Genomic DNA, 21,779 nt, shown 5'->3' with positions numbered 1-21,779 from the left:
GATGAGTATTATGGAAATGTGTGAGCCAACCTAAATGTGTGATGAGGGAGCTGGAAAGATGGCATGAGCAGGGAAGCGGGGCGTTTTATTTTGGAAGGCTTCTTGCAGGAGGTGGATCTTTTTGGGACAGTGTGCTTGGACAAGTCACTTCACTTCTCTGTGCCTCAGTTACCTCATCTGTAAAAAGAGGGTTGAGACTCCGAGCCCCTTGAGGGACAGGGACCATGTGCAACCCAATTTGCTTGTATCCACCTCAGTGCTTAGCACAGTACCTGGCAACATAGTAAGTGCTTAAAAAATACCATTATTATTATTATTATTACCTGCTCTGCATCGTACTCATCCCTACAAACTCTGTATTGTACTCTTCCAATCACTTAGTACAGTGCTCTGCACACAATAAGTGATCAATAAATACCATTAATTGATGGGTTGATTGAAGTCATTGGGGGTGGAAAGGGGAATGTTTTGCCGAAGCAGAGTCAGGAGGACTTTCCAAGTGACAGCTGTCGTGTGGCCTTTAGCTTAGAGGCAGGAAAGCTTTGTGTAGAGTAGAGTTAGAGTGTTAAGGAGGTTTCTTGGATAAATGGAGAGCACAAGCTAATGTGTCGTGGGACAGGGGGCATCTAGATATGAAAGAGTCGGGGTTTTAATTTGATGCAGTCAGCAAAGGGATAGAGGAAAGCGGTATAATTAGATTGGTCTTTGAAAAAGATCGCCTTTCTCAAGCACCTTAAGGTATGTTGTGGCATGTAACCTGTGGTGGGTGGAAGCAGGGAGACCCTCGTGTCTTCACGTAGTTACTTTTGAGTCTCACTCTGTGGGGGACTTGGCTATGGCAGCATTCATTTTCTGGACCGTTGAGCCAGATTCTCTCGCATTTAAATCAACAAAGTGTGTCAGGCAGTGGTGGCTTGATGTAGGCAGAATATTGTGGTAAGGACTTGGAAAAGTCCAGTTAAATAGGGTTGGTAGGCGTGATCTCTGCCCACAGGGAGTTTACAGTCTAGAAACTAGACACTTAAGTAGTAGGGATTAAGTAGAGTACGTAAAGAGTAGTAATAATATAAGTAGTAATGATATTTAATACCTACTGAGTCCTAGGCACCGTATTAAGTACAGAGAACGTGTCTGCTTATTATATTGTAGTCTCCTAAGCGCTTAGTACCGAGCTCTGCGCTCAATAAATACAATTGAATGAATGAAGTACTTGGGGAGAGTACAACAGAAGCACATGCATTCTTGACCACAAGACACTCGTACTTCAGTGGAGGAGGCAGGTATACAAATTATTTACCAAGAAGGTATGGACAGCTTTGTTGTCAAGCCACCAACCATTATTTTTTGAGAACTCCCTGAGGTTTGCTACGCTCGTCTTTTTACAAAGGGGGAAAGGGGTGAGGCTAGAACTCAACTCCCATCAATCAGTCAGTGTGGTATTTATTGAGCACTTACTGTGTGCAGATCACTATGTATTCCTCGGAAGATAGTAGAACAAATCATTAAAAGATGTTCGCAGGCCCCTAAAGGGGTAGCATATTAGAAAGTAGTCCCCATGACTTGATGGCGATCATGCCAGACTGATTCATTTTTCTTCTAGGATAGTGACAGACAAGGTAGATAATGTGGAAATAACTGTTGTACTCTAGACTTTAGGGAAAGCTATCCCTCCCACCCAACGTGTCAATCTCAGTGAACGATGAGGTAAAGGTAGACGACTGACTGGGGTCACACCTGGAGTCATTATTGATGGTTCAGGGTCAGATTCGGAAGACGCATTGCATGGTGACACATGAGAATTATTGATCGTCAGACCTGCTCCGATCGGTATTTTTTATGGGTGATTTAAATGAGGGATTTGAGAGTGTGCACTTTAAACTTGTAGATAATGCCTAATTACATTGGGCTCCTAATGGCTGGGATAAATTAGTCCTACAGAAACAGGTTAGGATTAAATTGGGATAAATGAGGGATAACAAGTAACCAGTTACAGGCAGAACCGAGACTGGCCCCCAAGCCTCCCGATCCCCAGAATGGGGCTCTTTCCACCGAACAACAGCAGGGCCGTTTTACATGCAATAACTTGATTTTTAAGTACAAGATGGAGAAAAGCCAGCTAGGTACCATGGGAGCAGCAGGCTGAATATGAGTTAGCAATTTGGTGCAATTTAAAAACAAAGTCCTGAGAAGGTGGGAAAAGGCTATTAACTGAAAGTCACCCTTCCTCTTAAAGTAAGAAAGGTGTGGGATGTAGAGGAGGAAGGTCTCCTTGACTTTCAGGGTGATAAAGCTACTGAGATTGTGGATGCCTTTAAGGAAAAAATAGATAATTTGGGGTCATAAACCGTTTTCATTATTCACATGCCTGGAGGCATAGGGCTAGATTGGATCCATCTCCCTTGCCCCCCAGATCCCTTCTGACTATAGTTCCATGATACATGAGGAGTTCATTCAAGTAATGAACTTGTGAAACAAGGACTGGTGATAATCCTCTTACCCTGTTTTTTTTCTTTGTTTGGATTGTAGCTTTCCCAAGTTTTGGATCTTCCGCCAGAAAATTTGATAAAATCAATATCTGCAATTCCTATCTCCAGGAAACAGTAAAGTATCTGCTAACTTTTGTATTCTAGTAAATGGAAATATCATGTAGTGTCTTAGTTGATATGAGAATTTAGAAATATTGCAATGTGGTGCCATCTCTCCACTTTGAAATTTTGATTAGAGGCTCAATGGAAAAGGTTGCAGTATTTTATTAGCCGTATACCGCATACCGAGGCGTGAGGATAGTTAATGGAGGTGCCTCCAGGGCTCATGAACCTTGGACATGGGTGTAGCAGATGCCTTTTATTTCAGTAGCTGTGTTGTGGGCGTGGTTGTGCTTTTTTTAATTCAGTTTTCTTTTCTTCCCTATTTTTATGCCTTTCTTTAGAGAGGTTGCTGACTTCCAACTTTCTTTACGATCTGTGTTGGAAAACAGCTCCAGGGATAACTCAACATCAGATATTCAAGAACAAGCCCAGAGCCTAGCGAAAAAGGTACCTAGCACTTATTTTCAATGAGAAGATAATGAACCTGGTGGATATTAAATGGAGTTGGCATGTGATCTTAGTTTTAATAAGGAATTTGATACGGTTCCACTGGCCTTATTTAAATGGATCCTCACTTAGATTTAGAAAAGGGGTCTAAAAAAATTGGAGACCCAGAGTAATTCATTTTAACAGTTCATTGTCAAGTTAGGAGGATTTCACAAATCATACGTTGCACTGTTCTCAGCCCAGCATTGTTCAATATTCTCATTAACTACTTGGAAGGGTGAGTGAATGGTGTTAATTAAATTTATGGATTATTTGAAGCTGGGTGAACTTTTGAAACCACTGGAGGATGTATGTAAAATGCAGAATGAGATTGATAAAATGCAGAAATTGGTTGAAATTTAAAATTAGATATAATAAAGGTGAACATAAAATGTGAGAAGGAACAATCAAATGTAAATAGACTAGTGTTAACTGGGAAATGGTAGATTACAAGAGCTCATAAGTCTTTCTCATATTTCATTTTCATGGTGAACACCTTTTGAGAGAGATACGGAGGTTGTAATGCCTGACCAAATTTAAGTTGTTGGACTGTATTGCTCCCAGAAAAGACAGATGCAAGATCAGGTTGTGTTAATTGATTTATAAGAGAGAGACATAAATGCCTCTCTGGGGAACAATAGTCTGAGATAGTACATTTCCACAAGTGTAGAAAGTGGGGGAAATTTAAAGAGATATCCAACAGCCTTATGAATATGTGGACACGGTAGTATCTAGAATACATGGGAGGTGAGCATTTCTGGAGTTCTGATTCTTCTGGATTTCTGATAATGTGACCAAACAGAAGCATCCATCTTAGGCAGCAGCCGCAGCAGTGGTCCAACCATCCCCACACCCCACAGTCCCAGTTATTCCCATACAAAGTAACACATGTGGCTGAACCTTCCCCACCTGGCCCTGCCTAATCAATGCCTGAGCCATGTGATAGTGGTTTCTGCCTGCTCTTCTTCCAGAAGGGAGGCAGCTGGAGAGTCAGGGAGCGGGACGGTGTCTCAGGTCTTAGACTTCCTCTTTGGTTTGGCCAACGCTGCCGTGTTGGCAGGCCCAGGCCGAGTGCTCACTTCTGCCCATTCCTGCTGGGATTGAGAATCAGGGACTGGAGCAGGAGATGTAGTGAGTGGTCCCTGGACAAATTCAGGGTGTTTTTTTTTTAATACAATGGCACACTGGTAAGATTCTCAGGATGTCTAGCATTGTAGTCACGGAACCTAAAATGTACCAGTCCCTAAAATGCTTCTATTAGCCCAGATTTACTTAAGAAGCATACATTTTGGTAAGTAAATTTAAAGCAGTATTCCTTAATTTTAATGTTTAATTCATTAGGTACATGACTGCTCACCTTCATGAAAATGCTTTAAACAAAACCTTCAGAGGCTTAATAGGAATCAAAATAAGTTCAGTCTGCGGGAAAGTTAGATGACATGACAAGTGATAATGATCACCCAGATTAATTATTCTTTTTTTATGGTACTTAAGCACTTACTGTATACCAGGCTCTGTACTAAGCAATAGGGTAGATGCAAGATAATCAGATTGCACACAGTCCCTAGCCAATGTGGGGCTCACAGTCTAAATTGGATCAATCAGTCAGTCAGTGGTATTTTCTTACTGTGTGCAAAGCACTGTACTAAGCACTTGGGAGAGTACACTCCAATAGAGCTTATAGCCTCGGGGAGAGACAGATATTAAAATCAATTATAGATGGGGGAAATGGCAAAGTATAAAGATATGAACATATGTCCTGGGGGTGTGAGTATCAGAGTGCTTATGGGCTACAGACCCAATGCATAGGCCAGGCAAAGAATTGGGGAAAACTCAGGGAAGCCCTCTTGGAGGAGATAAGATTTTAAAAGACTTTGCAAATGGGGTGAGTGGTGGTCTGTCGGTTGTAAAGCAGGAGGGAATTCAAACCAGAGGGAGGACTTAGGCAAGGGATTGGTGGCAAGACCGATCTAGACTATGAGCTCCTTCTGGACAGAGATTGTCACTCTTTTTTGTTGTACTGTATTTTCCCAAGCGTTTAGTATAGTGCTCTGCACAAAGTACTTGCTTAGTAAATACAGTTGAATGACAGAATGGAGACAAGATTGAGGTACCTTGAGTAGAGTGGTGTTAAAGAAGCAAAATCTGCCTCCTGAGTTGTAGGAGATCAGTAGAAGTTCCTCTAGACTGTAAGCTCATGTGGCAAGGACTGGGTCTACCAACTATTTTGTACTCTGCTCTCCTAAGCATTTAATACAATGCTCTGCACACAGTAAGCACCCAGTTAATTGACTAATCAGCATGGTTAGTTCTGTGAAAGAACTGAGATATTGAGAACTCTGAAAAATGGAAAGAAAGAGAAGAAGCAGAGGTGTGAGTGTTTGGCTGAAAGAAGGAGGTTTGCCTATGTGGACAGAAAGGACATTTAGTAATAATAACCATGTTATTATAATAGCAGTGTTGTTAAGTGCTTACTCTGTGCCAAGCACTGTGATAAATTCTGGGATAGATACAAGATAATCAGATTGGATAGCTCCAGTGCCTGTCCCACAGAGGGAGAAAAATGGTTGGGTAGATATGGACAGTCTTAACCAAGATGCAAAGATGGGAATAGAGAAACCCTTGGATATCTCAGTAGGATTCATCATTTTGAGAGTGGGTGCTATAAAACTTCTTCATACCTCCGTTTTACAGATCACCTGTCTGAATTCAGCCTTTCGTGTGTTTTCTAGCTAAAATGTGATACAGTGGTGAGTGAAATCAGCACCGGACCAGGAACGGTAAATTTCAAAATAAACAGAGAACTGTTAACCAAGGTAAGACTAAGATAAATTTTAAATTTGTGAGTTTTACTTGGGGGGAAAAATCTCATATTTGAATTTTATATAATCTGTTTGGAAACTTCTTTTATGAGCCCTTTTACTCAACAACTTGTATTTTTGTTCAGTCTTCAACTCTGTCAAATATGTTGGGATTGGCAAAGAAAACCAGAGGTGTTTTCATTGTGCTCCCATTATGACCAAAATTGGAAAATTTGTTAAAATTATATGGGCTTTGTTTTGAGGGGGTTTTTTTTGTTGGGTTTTTTTTTGTCCATTTTTATGTCTGTCCTAAGTGGTCTTTTGTCTATTATAGATTAGAGCAACGTAAAGGCAGCAGCTCTTTGTTGAATTTGCACAGTTGCACATTTCTTGCATCCTTATGGGCGGGGGAGCCTCAATTACTATTAATATATGAATGAAAGAATTACGGAATGCAAGTTAAAAATTCTGTAGTCTCAAGACAATAGATGCATTATATACATTTGACTATTCGTTACCATTGGCTAATTAATTATTTTAAAAGGCGCACAGTATAACAGACTTCTGAATTCATTTTGTTGCTAAGTGCCCTCACTTCAATGAAACCGGGAGAAAACAGAGACCAAACAGTAAATTGAATTGTTTGAAGCTTGCTTATCTGCAAGGTGCTTGTTATGGTGCAGTTCCAGCTTGGTGTCAAGGCAGGGAACAGATAATATTTCCAGTTCTCAGGAAATAGTACATTTTGGAGAGATAAAAGATCATAGCATTATCCCTGCATGTTAACCAGCAGGGACATGACACCAATAAAAGTTAAAAGGTTTATGAATTATCAACCTATTTAATGTACATTATCTTTACAAGTAGAGCCAAAGTAAGAGTCCATTGTAAACCTATCATTATTAACCAGATTGCAAAATTTTCAGTGTCCCTTTTCACAAACATCACTATCAGAGGTGTACATATTCGGTGGTGGTTGTGAGCAAATATAGCCCAGTAGAGTAGGGACAGGACTGTGTGTCATGACTTCAGTTTAGATTAAAATTTTAACTCTCCCACAGACTTATTTCTTCTGAGCCTAGAACAGTTTCATGTAGGCCCATGGCAATTTGAAAAACTTATGTGAGCTTCTCATCTTGGCTTCAAGAAGAAATTCCCCTTTCCCTGGTGCTTATTAGTGCAGTTCAGGATGTCCTAGTTATCCTCTTCTGTTACAGTTTGTGTTAGAGATGTATAAAATGTCAGATGGCAACAACTTGCCTACTCCATTTATTTTTAACTGTCCATCTATTCTTATGAGCGTGTTCACAGACACTTTATTTACAATTGAGAGGTCTTTGAATTTTCAGAATGTTCTGCAGATGAAAATGCTGCATGTTCTAAAGGAAAATCATAGTTGTAGGGAAGCCCTCTTGTGGTTGCTGCTGAAATCTGTAATGCCTTTGGAAAATTTTAACTGAAGTACCCCTTGATAGGGATGGGACAAGGGAATATGGCATTCTAGACATCACTGTCTTTTTGATTGGTACTGGAGCTATCCCACCAAGACCTCAGGAGAGAGCAGTTCCGTGCTCTTTTATTGGTCAGAATTAAATTCACAGGATAGTGTGTGATGCCACTTAATGGCTGCTGCATCTGTTTCCACTTCCCAACTCCAGTGGGGATTCCGGAAAGAGCCTTTTAGGATTTATTTGGCTGGGCTAGGAGCCAAGAATAAGCTTATCAAGTCATGTGAAAGTAGGCCAGGCTAAGTGCATAGGTCTGTTTTCTAGTTAGTCCTTTGAAAATATGGATTTTTCAGTCCAGCAGCATGAGTCTACATCATGGAAGAATAAGATAGCATGGTCAAATTGAAATTCTTGTTGTGTAGTTGCCCCTCCTATTGATGGTTCCTTACAGGGTTGCTTTTAGGGTTTGGTAAACTGTATTGTTCAGATCAGCTGAAACTAATGCAGCCTGTAAAGAAATATTTTTTGACTAACTGAATATCAAAAGCTTGTTCTCATTCAGGCTGCTTTTCATAATTGGCTATCACAGGATGCTGAGGAGACCAATGTTAGAGCCCACAGGGCAATTTACGGATTCTTAATAGCCTGGGATTTGTTTCTGCCACCATGCTGGGAGGGGAGGAAAGAGAGGAGGAGCTGCTGCTGGATTAGAATGAAAGCAAGAGGAACTGGGGTGACCCATAGGGAGAGGTGAGGGAAGCAGGGGTGCCCAGACTTGTGGCAAGGGGCAAAATGGGCCAGAGCGGCAGTGAGAGAAATGGGGGCTGGTCAGCGGTTAGGAGCTATTCGGACAGCAGTGTTGTAAGGTGCTTCAGATGGGATGTAATGGCAGAAGGAGTATGCAATTTAAACCGTGGGGAACTTGGCATTAGGAGGGTCCTGGGAATAGAAGAGGTTACGAGGGCAGGAAGATAGTGATGTTAAGGAGAGGGGAAGGCCAGGACCCAAAAAGAAGGAGAGGTGGGGCTCAGAAAAGGCATGGGACTGCAAAGAGAGGGGCTGGGAGAGAAATGGAAGTGACCAGCCGTGGGGAGCCAGGATTGAGGGTTTAGGAGAAGAATGGAAATAGGCCAGGGAGAGGAGACAGAACCTAGAAATCCTGGGCATAGTTCATACATATTAGCTGGCTTCAATGAATTGTGAATGCTTTCTGTGTACCCAGAAGGTTCTGCAGGGTTGGCGCCCAACACATGAGACGTTTCCAGTCTCTACCCTTGTGTAGTTCATAATCTGTAGGGCAGAGGTGGAGCCAGAGGGTGAGGACCGCAAGGGCAAACCAGATGGCAGCTCCCTATGTAGATGGGCACAACTGTTAAAGATCCAGAAACATCTGCTTGCAAATTTACTGACTGCAAAACAGAAGTTGTCGCTCTGCCAGAGCCAAAAATTTGGGAACGGAGCCTTTGCAAGCTGTAACCAGCCTTATAAATTGTTAGATTCCCAAATTCCTTAAAATGTCTCAGATCCAGCTGTAGTCAGACTACCACTCACATTCCCTGTCTCCAGCCCAAATCTCTGCAGTAGCTGTCATTAATCCTGACTCTCTCCTCATTCTGCTTAGTTTTAGTCCCACCTTCTCCTCTTACCCCCACCCCCTTTTTGATCCCACCATCCAAGCTCCCTTTCAATCTCTTTATCACTGTTTCCCACCCCAAGTCTGACCATCACCTTAACACTGTAATAAAACAGCTGAAAGAAGGAAACCTTCACTAGATCATAAATTCTTGATCATGTCTACCCACTCTGTTGTAATCTCGCAAGCACTTAAAACAGTGTTCTGAACACAATAAGTGCTCAAATACCATTGATTCGTTGATTGAGAGATTGTTGAGCTGTGCCATCAATGGTTACAGTTCCCCTGATACAAACACTCTTCATCCACCACTTTGCCATCTTCTTTTCATTCCAGTGTCCTCTGGAAAGTCAGTCTGTCAGGTTTCTATCTTTTGTCCTTTATGAAAAGCAGCATGTTTCAGTCAGGGGCCTTAAGAAGCAGCGTGGCCTAGTTGGAACATGCACAGGCCTGAGGGGTCACAGGACCTGGGTTTGAATCCCAGCTCTGACCCTTGCCTGCTGTGTGACCCTGTGCCTCAGGTACTTCTGTAAAATGGGGATTAAGACTGTCCATGTGGGGACAGAGATTGTCCAAGAAACTGAGAAGAGGTTTACCCGAAAGGAAAGGATCAGGGCAAAGAGTGGTGAGGCCAGGGGGCTGAGGAGAAGCAGGGTGGTGGGGAATCTTGAAACCAAGGCCCAGGGCTGTTATTTTAGTCTGATTCTGAGTCATCAAAGAACTTCTCAGGAAGGAATCAGAAATCCAGACCCTGGAAGTGAAGTACCCTACCCACTACTTGGCAGGTGACCTGAGGTGAAGACAGTTTGAGGGAAAAAAAAATGGGAAGAGGATACCATATAAGTATTTTTTTGATAGAGGATTCTGGTGTTTCATCCATGGCCATGAAGTGAAATGGGTGGAAATTTTTTATTCTCACTTTTGGCTAAACAGATTATGCCATTTTGTGAGTTGTGAACCTCCATAATATTGTAAATGTTCTTGGCCTGGACTAAAAGAAAATTTGTAGGAGTGTATTAGGATAACTTTTAAGAGGTAATCTAACATTACTGGTTTTTTGCCAGTGTTTTGATACCTATGTGTATAATAATTTCCCAAGATGAGCAAAGTTTATTACAGTGGAATTCTTGGGCTCTCTTGAAAGATGCCTGTGTTTAATTTTGATAAATTGCATTTATTTCTGTGTTTATATTGGGATTTTTCAGAAATTTCCCAATCTTGTCTCACCACCCAGGAAAATTTTAGTAGATTTTTTACTTCTACTTTCAAGGGGTATTGTTTTACTGTTCCCAAATTCCATCAGATAAAGATTTATGTAAAAAGTATTCCTTTCTGTACAGATTACCTCTTTTTATGAAACTTCCACTTACCTTTTCTTTTCAGACAGTGCTGCAGCAAGTGTTTGAAGATGACTCAAAATACGGATTAAAAAGTGAACTGTTCTTAGAGCTCCCCCCCAAGAAGGTAGTGGTTGAATTCAGGTGAGTGATGTGTCCCAGTTGTTAGAATGATTTATTACCTGGGTCCTCTTTGCCTCTCCCCACCACATGCACTACATGTATCTTGGAAAGGTGAGAGGTGCTTGTGGCTTTTGTTTGTTTTCTTAAACTAACAAATGGTTATTATTGAAAACTTCCCATGGGCTAAAACTGGAATAGATACAAAGGATTCGAGATGGGACATCAGTCCCTGTCCCAAATGGGGCTCACACTCTTAATCCCCGTTTTACAGGTGAGGTAACTGAGGCCCAGAGAAGGTAAGCAACTTGCCCAAGGTTACATAGCAGACATGTAGTGTAGCTGGAATTAGAACCCATGTCCTCCGACTCCCAGGCTCATGCTCTATTCACTAAGCCACGCTGCTTCTAGTACAGTGCTCTTCACAAACAACACAATAAATACTATTAATTGATTTTTTTCCCTTTTACAGATGATGAAGTTGAGGCTCGGAGAGATTAAATGACTTGCCTGGGATTACCCAGCAGGGCAGTGGTAGAGTCGGGATTACAGTCCACGCTTCCTGACTCCCAGTCCCATGTTCTTTCCATTAGGCTACCCTGTTTCCCATTAGGCCATGCTGCCTCTAAATTTTAATATTCCTCTAAGCAAGTATTCAGGACAGTCATTTAAAACTTCTGTTTGTAAATCCGTGTTTACGAAATGAAACAGAAGAACTAAGAAGCTAGCCTACAAAAGTAGCACCGACCCTGCTGCCAAATCCCCTAAACAAGGAAATGGAAAAACCCATGCTGATTTTTGCCCCTTTGAGACCCAGAGGAATGTCTAATCTAGTTGAAGTGGAGAAATGGCAGAGCCTTCTAAAATAGCTCCGCTCTTCATTTCATTTAAGTACTTCCTTTGTGCAAAGCACCGTAGTAAGCCCTGAGGAAAAGGTACCAGATTATTGATTCGACCTAATTCTTGGCCTGCAGGCAATTCATGGTGGAAAAATGGGGAAGGGAGGATTTTTAAAATGCCATGAAGAAAACTGATGTCAACCCTGGCAGAATAGGTGAGGTAAAACTAACAGTCACAAATAACTTCTGGATCATAAGGGAATGAGGCTTGGGGATCGAGTCAGTAGAAGGAAAAATGGTGTAGGTGCTAACCTGTGATTTTCAGCTTGCTGGTGAGCCACAGTCTCAAGTTGAGGGTGTTGATAAAGCTTTCTTCAGCACACCCCACCCCCAACACTGTCCTCTTCCCCTAAATCATGCCCTTCACCCCCACTGGTTAGAGAGGCTAGAGTAGCATTCTCTTCTTCTCAGTTGTCTAGTTTTAGTTCCCTCTCCTCCACCTGGAAACCCTGGATCCTCCCACTTCCTCCCCAGCAAGGTGATTGAATATGGTGGATATCCCAGGAGGATATTCAATCGTATTTTTTGAGCGTTTACTGTGTGCAGAGCTTGGAAAGTACAATTCAGCAATAAAGAGAGACAATCCCTGCCCACACCGGGCTCATTTTACAGTTGAGGAAACTGGGGTACGGAAGTGAAGTGACTTGCCCAAGATCATGCCGCAGAGAAGTAGCAGAGCTGGGATTATGGTGTGGGCAGTAGCAGAGCATCAGTGCAGGAGGGGAAGGGGGCCAGACACATCAATGAAGGTAAAACTGGTGTTTTCTTCCTTCTGGAGACAAATTCCCTGCCTCTCCTGTCCCGCTCGGTGAGGGTGCTCTGTGATAAACAGGGGCAATGGGGGGGAAGCTTGTGTGGATACAGGGAACGGTCAGTTGGGAGGGGGAGATGCCACTGGAAGTGGGTGAGGCCTTCAGCTAAGCCAGCCATTTAGCGATTGTGTCAATGGACCAGACATCTCAACTCCCCATGACTCACTTAATCTCTCTGTAAAATGAAGCTGCCGTATACTTCTGGCAGTCACTCAGAAAGAAGCTGCTTTTGGTATCCCAAAGGAATAATTATCATTCAACCCTGTGCCACTGGACTGCAAAAGCATAATTGCAGGCCTGCAGGCCAGTGCTCCCAGACTTTTGCATCCATTTCCATGAAAACCCCACAAAACTGAAAAGCACAGCAGAGTTAAGATGTTTTCGGTCTTTGGTCTGGCCTCAGTCTTTGGTCTGACTTCTTATTGCGTTGCCCTGTCCTGATTGTAATGTCTGATGGAACATAAAGCTGTATTAAGCTATTCTCTTTTGCCCCAATAAATTAAAAAGTTAATTGATAACGCAGTATGTCTATTGGGTTTATTCCCTTTGAGCTATCTAAAACCCTTAGTTACATGGTTATTCATTGAATCCTCAGTAATCCTTTGAGGTATTTAGACCGGTAACTGGCAATTATTAATGAACAGCAAATACCTTAAGGACAGTGTGTCATTTTACCTCTATTGTACTCTCTGGAGCATTCAGTACAGTGTTCAGTACATAGGAGCCACTCATTAAATATTAGTGTTTGACCGACTGAGGATGTTCCACTAATATTTATCATTTAAGGGAATGAAAGGAATGGGATTGAAGGAGATTTCCTGGGACCATCAACTCATCCCCCTGCAGCGTCAGGTGGTCACTCACCACTTGCCCTAGTGGAAAGAGTGTGGGGTTGGGAGTCTACGAACCCTGGTTCTAATCCCATCTCCGCCACTGGCCTGTTGTGCAACCTTGGGCAAGTCACTTCTCTGTGCAGCTTCCTATTTGTGCCTCTGTATAGTTTTTCTCATCTGTAAAGTGATAGCAAAGGCAACCTTCGATGGGAAGAGACGATTGGATAATTCATTGAGTGCTGCTTCATTAGAAGCAGCCTGGCCTGGTGAACATAATATGGGCCTGAAAGTCAGAGGACCTGGCTCTGCCACTTGTCTGCTGTGTGCTCTTGGGCAAGTTAAACAGTCAGGCTGAGAAATGATCCCTTATTAGTTTTCCTCCTTCATGGCTTGCAGCTGACAATTAATATCCAGAGGTGTTGTGCCGTGCATAGAGAAAGCTCTAAAAATTACTACTGATTACTTGATTGATTGGAGGTTTTTCAGCTCAGGCTCACTGTTTAGCAGTAGACCCACCTTTCATTCATTGATTCATTCAGTCATATTTATTGAGTGCTTACTGTGTCTAGAGCACTGCACTGAGCATTTGGGAGACTACAATACAACAATAAACAGGCACAGTGGGCTTACAGTCTAGAGCAGGGGGAGACAGGCATTAATATAAATAAATTACAGATATGTACATAAGTGCTATAGGGCTGGGAGTGGGGAAGTACACTCTTGGAAGTACACTCTTTTCCTCCTCTCTTATTACTATTCCCAAGGTAATTGCAAATTTGAAAAAAAAAGTGTGGGGGGGAGACATTTATTCGAGTGAATAGTGCTTGATAAAAAGCTTTTTAAAATGTTAAAAATATTCAAAGGACGACAGCTGCAGTCTTCCTTAGTTATGAGTTCTTTCTTCCTAATGGGAAAAAGGGAAAATCAATAAGGGGAAAACTCAATGGTTATCTTCAAGCCTAAGGTGATTTCACCTTACTTTGTTTAAAGGGGACACAACCTTAATCTGTCTTCACAGTTCTCCAATTGCCCGGGCTCCCACTTCAAAGGGCTCAGGCCTCCCACTCAGGATTTCATTTTATTGAGAGAGGAAGAAGAGCCTTCTAAAACTGACATGGCAAATAGCCCAAATGTTTTTTCAGCAATGCACAGAGGTGGATGTGGCAGTGGGAGAAAAAAAATGTTAACAGTGTTCATCTAAATTAAACTTGAAACCAGATATAAACCAGTTAGGAAAAAGAAAGGATTGTGAAAGATGGCAATGATAAAAGCCAGGTAGGAAAAAGAAAGGAGTGTGAAAGATGACAGTGGATTAAAGACTGGTAGTAGACTGAGTCTGCATCAGGCAATTATTTAGGTACTCTAATCCCCCAAAATACTATTAGGCTTGAATTAACTGGACAGTTAGTGTAGACCCAGTGGCTACAAAACTATTACTCCTAGTTGCTAGCTGTGGTGGGAATGCAAGAGATTGCTCTTTATCTCTCTGTTCCTGCTAGAAGGTGCGAAGCTGGAAAATGACTATTTTTGTGGAATTTCAGCATTGCTTCATTTAATCATTTCATATAATAATAATTGGGGTATTTAAGTGCTTACTGTGTGCCAGGCACTGTACTAAGTGCTGGGGTGGATAAAAGCAAATCAGGTTGGACACAGTCCCTGCCCCACATGGGGTTCACATTCTTAATCCCATTTAAGGGAGAAAACTAAGGCACAGAAGTTAAGTGACTTTTCCAAGGTTGCATAGCAGAGAAGTGGCAGAGCTGAGATTAAAACCCAGGTCTTTCTGACTCCCAAACCTGTGCCCTATCCACTAGACCACGCTGCTCTCTATAGAAGCTCAAGAGCAAGAAATGTTCTGCAGTCCCAACCAATGAATTAATTTGTCTAATCACTTGGGAAGGATTAAAAAGAAGTCAAGAGAATCATATAGAATCCTGTTTATTTAAACTCCTTTGAACAGTCATTTTTCATTTTTTTTTTTCCAGTTCACCTAATGTTGCCAAAAAATTTCATGCTGGACACTTGCGCTCCACAATCATAGGTAAGGATAAGGTGTTTTGGGGGATCTGCGGGGAAAAAAAAGTGTTTCTTATAGTTGAAATACTAAAAACAGGCTTGGCATAAGATGTCTGCTATTGATTGAATAGTACAAAGAAAGCCCAAAATCAATTGGAGGCTATTGAGCTTTGACCAGAGAGACTGGCTAGAGCAACCTTAGCCTACCATTGGGAGAATCCACAGTCCTCCAGCGGGGATTCCAGTTTATATGCTGAAAGCTGGTTTATGCCAGTGCTGATGCAGCACAATTTTCCACACAGAGTGGAGATGACACTGTACACTACACAACTGTCCTAGCAATGTGTTGTAGTGCCAGACCCGGTAACCAGAATAAAAACCTGAGTCTGTTTTATTGATTACTAGGGAATTTTATAGCAAATCTGAATGAAGCACTAGGACATCGAGTAACAAGAATAAACTACCTCGGCGACTGGGGCATGCAATTTGGTATGTATGCAGTCTTACTTTTGTTGTAAAGCACAGTCAAGTATGGATTGGAGAGGGGAAAGACAGGAGGCGGAGAATTTATCAAAGAGACTGATGCATTAGTCAAGGTGGGATAAAATAATCATCATCATAATAATGGTATTTTAGTTTTTACTACGTGCCAAGCATTGTAGTAACCATCGTGATAGATATAAGATAATCAGGTTAGACACAGTCCTTGTCCCACAAAGGTCTTAAGATTTCCAATTCTTAAGTATGTGGGACAGCAGGTATTTAATCCACATTTTACAAATGAGGAACTGAGGCACAGAGAAGTTAAGTGATTAGCTGGCAAGAGACTAAACTGGGGTTAGAACCCACTGTCTCTGTCCCACACGGGGCTCACGGCGTTAGAGGGAGGGAGAACAGGTACTCTATCCCCATTTTACAGATGAGGTAATAGAGACACTGAGACGTTAAGTGACTTGCCCAAGGTCACCCAGCAGGCAGCTGCTAGAGCTGGGATCAGAACCCAAGTTCTCTGATTCCCAAGCCCATGCTCCATCCCCTAGGTCACTCTGTCTCTGTCCTGCTGCCCGACATGGCAGGAGTAAAACCCTGTGCCTCTGAGGGTAGAAGGAAGTACCCAGGTTGGATCGACGGCCAGGCTGGTTGTGACAGTTAGCAACTTGCGACCCGGACCGGGGCAGTGCGGAGCTAAGGCATCCACTATTACTTTTTATTGTCGTCCTTTGCTTTTGCTTAGTTTGTAGTCTCTCATTTTTTCTCCAAGTGTCTGTCCGACCTCCCGCTTTTAAACTGTGAGCCCCCGTTGGCCAAGGGCTATAACTGTCCGTTTGTTCTTCCCGGCACCCAGTGCAGTGCTTTGCACATTATAAGAGTTTTTTAGCTGTATGAATTGATTGATTCTTACGGATGATTTGCATGCCAGCAGATGATACTGGAGAGCATCTTTACTCTGTGATTAAAAGATTATGTATTCTCTTCCCTCCTTCCCTTCCCCCTTAAATGTGCAAAGGCACCCTTACTCGCTTCAGGGACAGTAAAGGATTCAGTAGATGCATTGAAGACCATGCAAATGAGCAGATACCTAATTTACAACCTATACTGGTAGATTTTTAAGTATATTTGCCCATCGTAAAGATTTGATTTTTAGATGCTGCGTTATCACTTCTATAAAAATGCACATTAAACATTATGGCCAGAACTTAGGTAGGGAAATAACATTTTGGTGAACTTCCAAGAGCTAGTTCTTTTGGGGGTCCTTTCCCCAGCCTACCAACGTGGCTGGCTGTGGTGAATAGACAGGATTGTTTCCTTTAGCGGAATCTTGCCTTCCGATTCGGAAGAGGAGACTCTTTCTATACTACAACAAGCTTGTTGTCCCAAGCACGGAAAGGAAGAAGCGTGCTTTGCATTCAGCACTTGCACTTGCAGGCCCAAACCCAGCTGGTAGCTCAGAGGGCTAGGCCTCCGTCTCTCGACGGTCCATTTCTACCAGATGTCCTCTTCTTTGTATTGGTGGAATCAATTTCGACATTGAACAGCTATTATAAAAAAATGTGACCATGGTGTACCAAATTATAGCCCACGGACTTTATTATAGCGGTGCCTCTCCGGAGGACTGCTGTGGTTAATGATCTGTCAGCGCTTCCATTATAACCGCCATTGTGGAAGAGTTTAATTTGGCCGCCTCAACTGTGTCCTGCCGCAAGTTGGCAGGCAAGTTCTCCGTTCCAGAGAGTTTTCTAAAAACTGTCAAATTGAATGGTAATCGGAACCCATCCGCCCTCTCTCCCTGCCAGATGCCATGGTCTCTAAGAGCGCCCAAATTACTTTTCCTCTCTGGGCCCTTGAGCTTGTATTTTGGTGTAGCAAAAGGTGTCCTAGTTGTACCACTTTGGTCTTGGTTTCTTTTGTCACACAATCCATAAATGCTGCAAACATGGATTTGGTTATGGAAGTTTGATGTTCTAGCTAGCTGTGGCCTGCTTTGCTTTCTAATATCCCATTTCATATTTACTCATTTACTGATTACTGTGTTAGGTCTCTTGGGAACTGGTTTCCAGCTGTTCGGCTATGAAGAAAAGCTCCAGTCCAATCCCTTACAGCACCTCTATGATGTAAGTTGGCCTAAACAGGATTTGAAAATCTCTGCTTTTTTCAGGATTCATTTCTGCCACTGAGAGCGCATTTAAAGTCCATTGATTTTATGACATCTGCTCCTTTAAACTAAATGAAATTTATTTGAGGAATGTTGCTTCCATTTCGTTCAGGCACACTGCTTTTGAAAGGGAACATTATCCTTAGCATTTAGTTAGATTTGAAACCATTTTTCTCTAAGAATCAATATAGAGTGAATATATGGATGGGGCAAAGGGTTTGGCACAATGAGAATATTCTTATTGTTCGGCTCCTGGAGGAAAGTGGGTGTGACTTTTGAGACTGTGCTGAATTGCATTCTGTCCAAACCTGAAAAAAGTTAGGGAACAGATTACATTAGAAATTTCAGGAAGCTCACTGAAAAAAGGAAGCTTTATAATTCTCTACTTTTCACCTGCCTCAAGGAGCAAGCCAAGCATATCTTTCAGAGCTGTTCCTCCTGCTGTTGGCTTTGTACTTGAATTAAATGCACATTCCTTTTTTTTCTCTAAAGCATTTGAAGGTTTGCAATTTCTTCTAGCACTTCTCTACTTAAATGGCTTCTGAAATGATTGAGTGTTTTTTGATTGGCCATATTAACTAAAAGATTATTTTTTTCCCTCTTCTCATTAAGAAACTTGGTAGGGAGACAAAGAGCTATAATATTAAAAGCCTTCCCTTACCGTGGCCTGTAAACAAAAGTTATGCCTCTGTAGTTCCTTGAATTCTGATATTTCCATTTTTAAAACTATTGGAGGGGGTGCTTTCTCCAAAGAACATAGTCACCTTTGAATAGACCTAACTCCTTGGGGACCGCCCACATTCACAAGAAGCACAAAATTATCTACACATTGGACCTAATGCTATTATTAAAGAAACATCTGAAGCATAGTTGATTTTTGCCTAGGTAAACTAGTTATTCCTCCTGGAATCCAACCTAGTTTAATTTCCATGAACAGTTTTGTTTTTTTAGATTCTTATTGAAGTGTCAATATTTCCATAACAGTCAGTGGCTCCAGCTCCGGTACGTGAAGCAGCAATAATAGTTTCCTTTCATTCCATTTTGCATCACCGTGAGGTGGAAAAATCAGACCTAACGTGAGCTTTCAATCTGAGGGTAGGCTGAAGGATGAGAATTGATTGGCAGGTACACGTGAATAGCATGTGGCAGATATGTGTTCCCCCTTCCCTTTGCTTATTAGCCATCTCCTTTTGACAGCAAAAGAAAGGGAGCTGTCCCAGCCCTTCCCTCTGTGTAAGAGTTGGATTCAAATTGGTTCCAGGGAAGGTGGGCCCCATGCTCATTTCTCTTGCTTCCCTCCTGCTTCTTCCAGCCTTGAGGCAGATAGAATTACAGATGAAATCCCCTGTCCTTCTGCAACCTCCAGTTAATTTCCACAATGTAAAACCTAGTTTGATAGGACCGATTTTATTACACTGCTTCCATGTATAACTACCCCACTTTATGCCATAACTGTTGCAGTCTGAAAACAGGGGAGGGCGTATTTCACAGGGAATTCTGTCTAGCAATAAGGGGAGCAAAAGGAAAAAGAGGAGAAGAAAAAATGACAGGGAGAAGGAAGAGAAAGGTAAGAGGGCACTTGAAACTATTGCATATTCCTAGGTGCTCTATACAATAATGAGTTTCAATGAATTATGGAAAACCACTGGCCCATGCTCCTCTTCCTATCTAGTAGTACATGTGGAGAGGATAGTAGGGGAAATAAAGGCTTAGTCGGGGAAGACCTAAGGCCTCTTGGAGGAGATGTGATTTTAATACGGCTTTGAGTGGTGGTCTGTCATATATGAAGGATGAGGAAGTTCCAGGCCAGAAGGAGGACACAAGGGTTCATTGGCAAGATAGATGAAATCGAGATACAAATTAGGTTGGTGTTACAGAAGCCAAGTGAGCAGGTTGGGTTGTATTAGGAAACCAGAAAGGTAAGAGAGAAGCGAGCAAGGTGATTGAGTAAGCCACTGGTAAGCAGTTTACACATAGGGGTGGCAGTTGAAGCCAAGGGAACAAATGAATTTTCTGAGGGAGTGGGTATAGATGGAGCATAGGAGATGGAGAACTAAGCTTTTTAAGGATTCCCATAGATAAGGGGTGGGAGGCAGAGGAAAAACCCACGAAAGAAACTGAGAAAGAGCAACCCAAGTGGCTCAGTGAAAAGAGCATGGGCTTTGGAGTCAGCGCTCATGAGTTCGAATCCCAGCTCTGCCACTTGTCGGCTGTGTGACTGTGGGCAAGTCACTTAACTTCTCTGTGCCTCAGTTCCCTCATCTGTAAAATGGGGATTAAGACTGTGAGCCCCACGTGGGACAACCTGATTTCCCTATGTCTACCCCAGCGCTTAGAACAGTGCTCGGCACATAGTAAACGCTTAACAAATACCAACATTATTATTATTATTAGTGAATCGATTGCTTTGCTACATGTTTTCCACAGTTCTTTTCTGGATCATTTGTCTCAGTCTTAGGAATTGTTTTTTTTTCCTTCTTTCCTTCATCTTGTGAATTATATTCTCCTGGTAAATTTTGCCACTTGTTTTTGGCAGCAACAAGCATTTTTAGGTTAAGCTTAGAGGACCAACTAACAGTTCTCTTGCCTTTGGACACCACTTTAGTTCTTATCAATTTAACTTGTTCCATCTCATTTCATGTTGGATAGGAGAGAGGTTGTGATTTAGCACTTTTTTTCCAACAATACAATTAGGCATTTTCCTTCTGCACAGTCTGTTGGCTTTGCAAGAACACAGAGAAATGAGGGGCTACTGGGCTTACACCAAGCAAACTTTAATTTCTTTATCAAGGGATCCTAATGCAAAAATGAACAGTGAAATCCATTTCATTTGGAAAATGGTTTCCTTAGTTCCTTAGGAAGGGGACTAAGGAGACTTTTGGGAGTTGGGAAAGTGGATGTTGGAGTGGACCAACCCTGGGCATCTGTAGAGAAGTCCTTTAGATTATTTGTTTTTAGTGCTATATAGTTTTGTATTTTTGGCAATGATTCTAACCAAAGTAGTCCTTACCATTCAGAATCAACCTGGACATTTCGAGAAAATGTTTGTTCTAGATTTGGTTACCCTAACAGATATCTTTCCAGTATCAAAGAGAAGGCATTTCTCAAATATGTTCCTAAATTTAAAGTATTTATGTGAAGTCTTTCAAAAAACTTTCTCTCAATATAAATCAATCAATAAATGGCATTTATTGAGTGCTTAATCTGTGCAGAGCACTCTACTAAGCACTTGGGAGAGTTCAGGACAGCAGACTTGGCAGACAAGTTCCCTGCCCACACCAAGTGTGCAGTCTTGAGGGGGAGCCAGATGTTAGTATATATAAATAATTTATATAATTTAAGGATATGTACATAAATGCTGTGGGGTTGAGGGTTAGAACAGTGCTTGATACATTTTTTAAAAAAAATCTTTCCTCTTTCACTGGGTTATTCTGCCCCTCTCTTGGATATACTGTGAAGGATTTTTCATATGTCAGGAACAAAACAATTTGACTTTCTGTATTGCCATTTGTTATACTTCTTGGGAAAAAAAACATGTGTTAGTGTTCTGTTAGGGTTACTGTAATCTGATGGTAAATGTAATTTTAAGAACTTTCCTAGAGTGGGATATCATCAGAGCAAAAGAAAGAATTAAGCAGTAATCTTAAAAGTAGTGACTGAAGTCCGAGTTCATTAGCAGTGGCAATTCTCTGTGCACAGGGCTACAGAACATTCAATAGAAGTAAAAGATGTGTTACAAGCTGGTGAACTCTAGCCCTTCGCTCTAATTTTAGTTAGGCTATTTCTTATTCAGGATAGGGCCGTTTGGTGAGTTTCACTAGGAAATCCTAGGCTTGAGCCCAGGATTGCAGCGTGTGGGGTCTAGGGTAGCTGATGTTGAAAATCTTCTGGAATCTTAGGGCTGATCACGTCTCTGTAAAATGAAACTATGACCTCCCAATGGCTAGTGGCTTTTAGCCCCTCCTGCCTGCTCCCCCGGAAAGAGGTAGTCCCCATTCCAGAGTTTTCTGGCATGGTTAATATCAGCTTGCCTCTTTAGCCCCGTGGCGGCATTGGGGCGCGTAGTGCGATGCACTGTAGTAAACGCTTTGGTTACGGTCGCTGGTCCTTCTCTGATGGTGTGAGCCTTTATCAGGCTCAGTGGAAATCT

General features: G+C 42.0%; 1 protein-coding gene across 5 annotated transcripts in view; it reads left to right on the top strand.

Annotated features, from left to right (window-relative positions):
• RARS2 (arginyl-tRNA synthetase 2, mitochondrial) overlaps window positions 1-21,779 on the top strand; it is a 42,242-nt gene that overhangs the window by 2,098 nt on the left and 18,365 nt on the right. For 3 of the 5 annotated variants that reach the window (XM_039914740.1, XM_001513341.4, XM_016228081.3), the window contains exons 2-8: window positions 2,527-2,600; window positions 2,930-3,035; window positions 5,807-5,890; window positions 10,340-10,437; window positions 14,946-15,001; window positions 15,382-15,465; window positions 17,512-17,588. In XM_039914740.1, the coding sequence (XP_039770674.1) occupies window positions 2,527-2,600; window positions 2,930-3,035; window positions 5,807-5,890; window positions 10,340-10,437; window positions 14,946-15,001; window positions 15,382-15,465; window positions 17,512-17,588 (579 nt within the window). Of the gene's footprint in view, window positions 1-2,526; window positions 2,606-2,929; window positions 3,036-5,768; window positions 5,891-10,339; window positions 10,438-14,945; window positions 15,002-15,381; window positions 15,466-17,511; window positions 17,589-21,779 lie in introns of those variants that run through there. The other 2 variants (XM_016228080.3, XM_039914741.1) reach the window with 2 other exon arrangements.

Source organism: Ornithorhynchus anatinus, chromosome 19, assembly GCF_004115215.2.
Source record: "Ornithorhynchus anatinus isolate Pmale09 chromosome 19, mOrnAna1.pri.v4, whole genome shotgun sequence".
Lineage (NCBI taxonomy): Eukaryota > Metazoa > Chordata > Mammalia > Monotremata > Ornithorhynchidae > Ornithorhynchus > Ornithorhynchus anatinus.
This window is presented reverse-complemented; position numbering and strand designations above follow the sequence as displayed.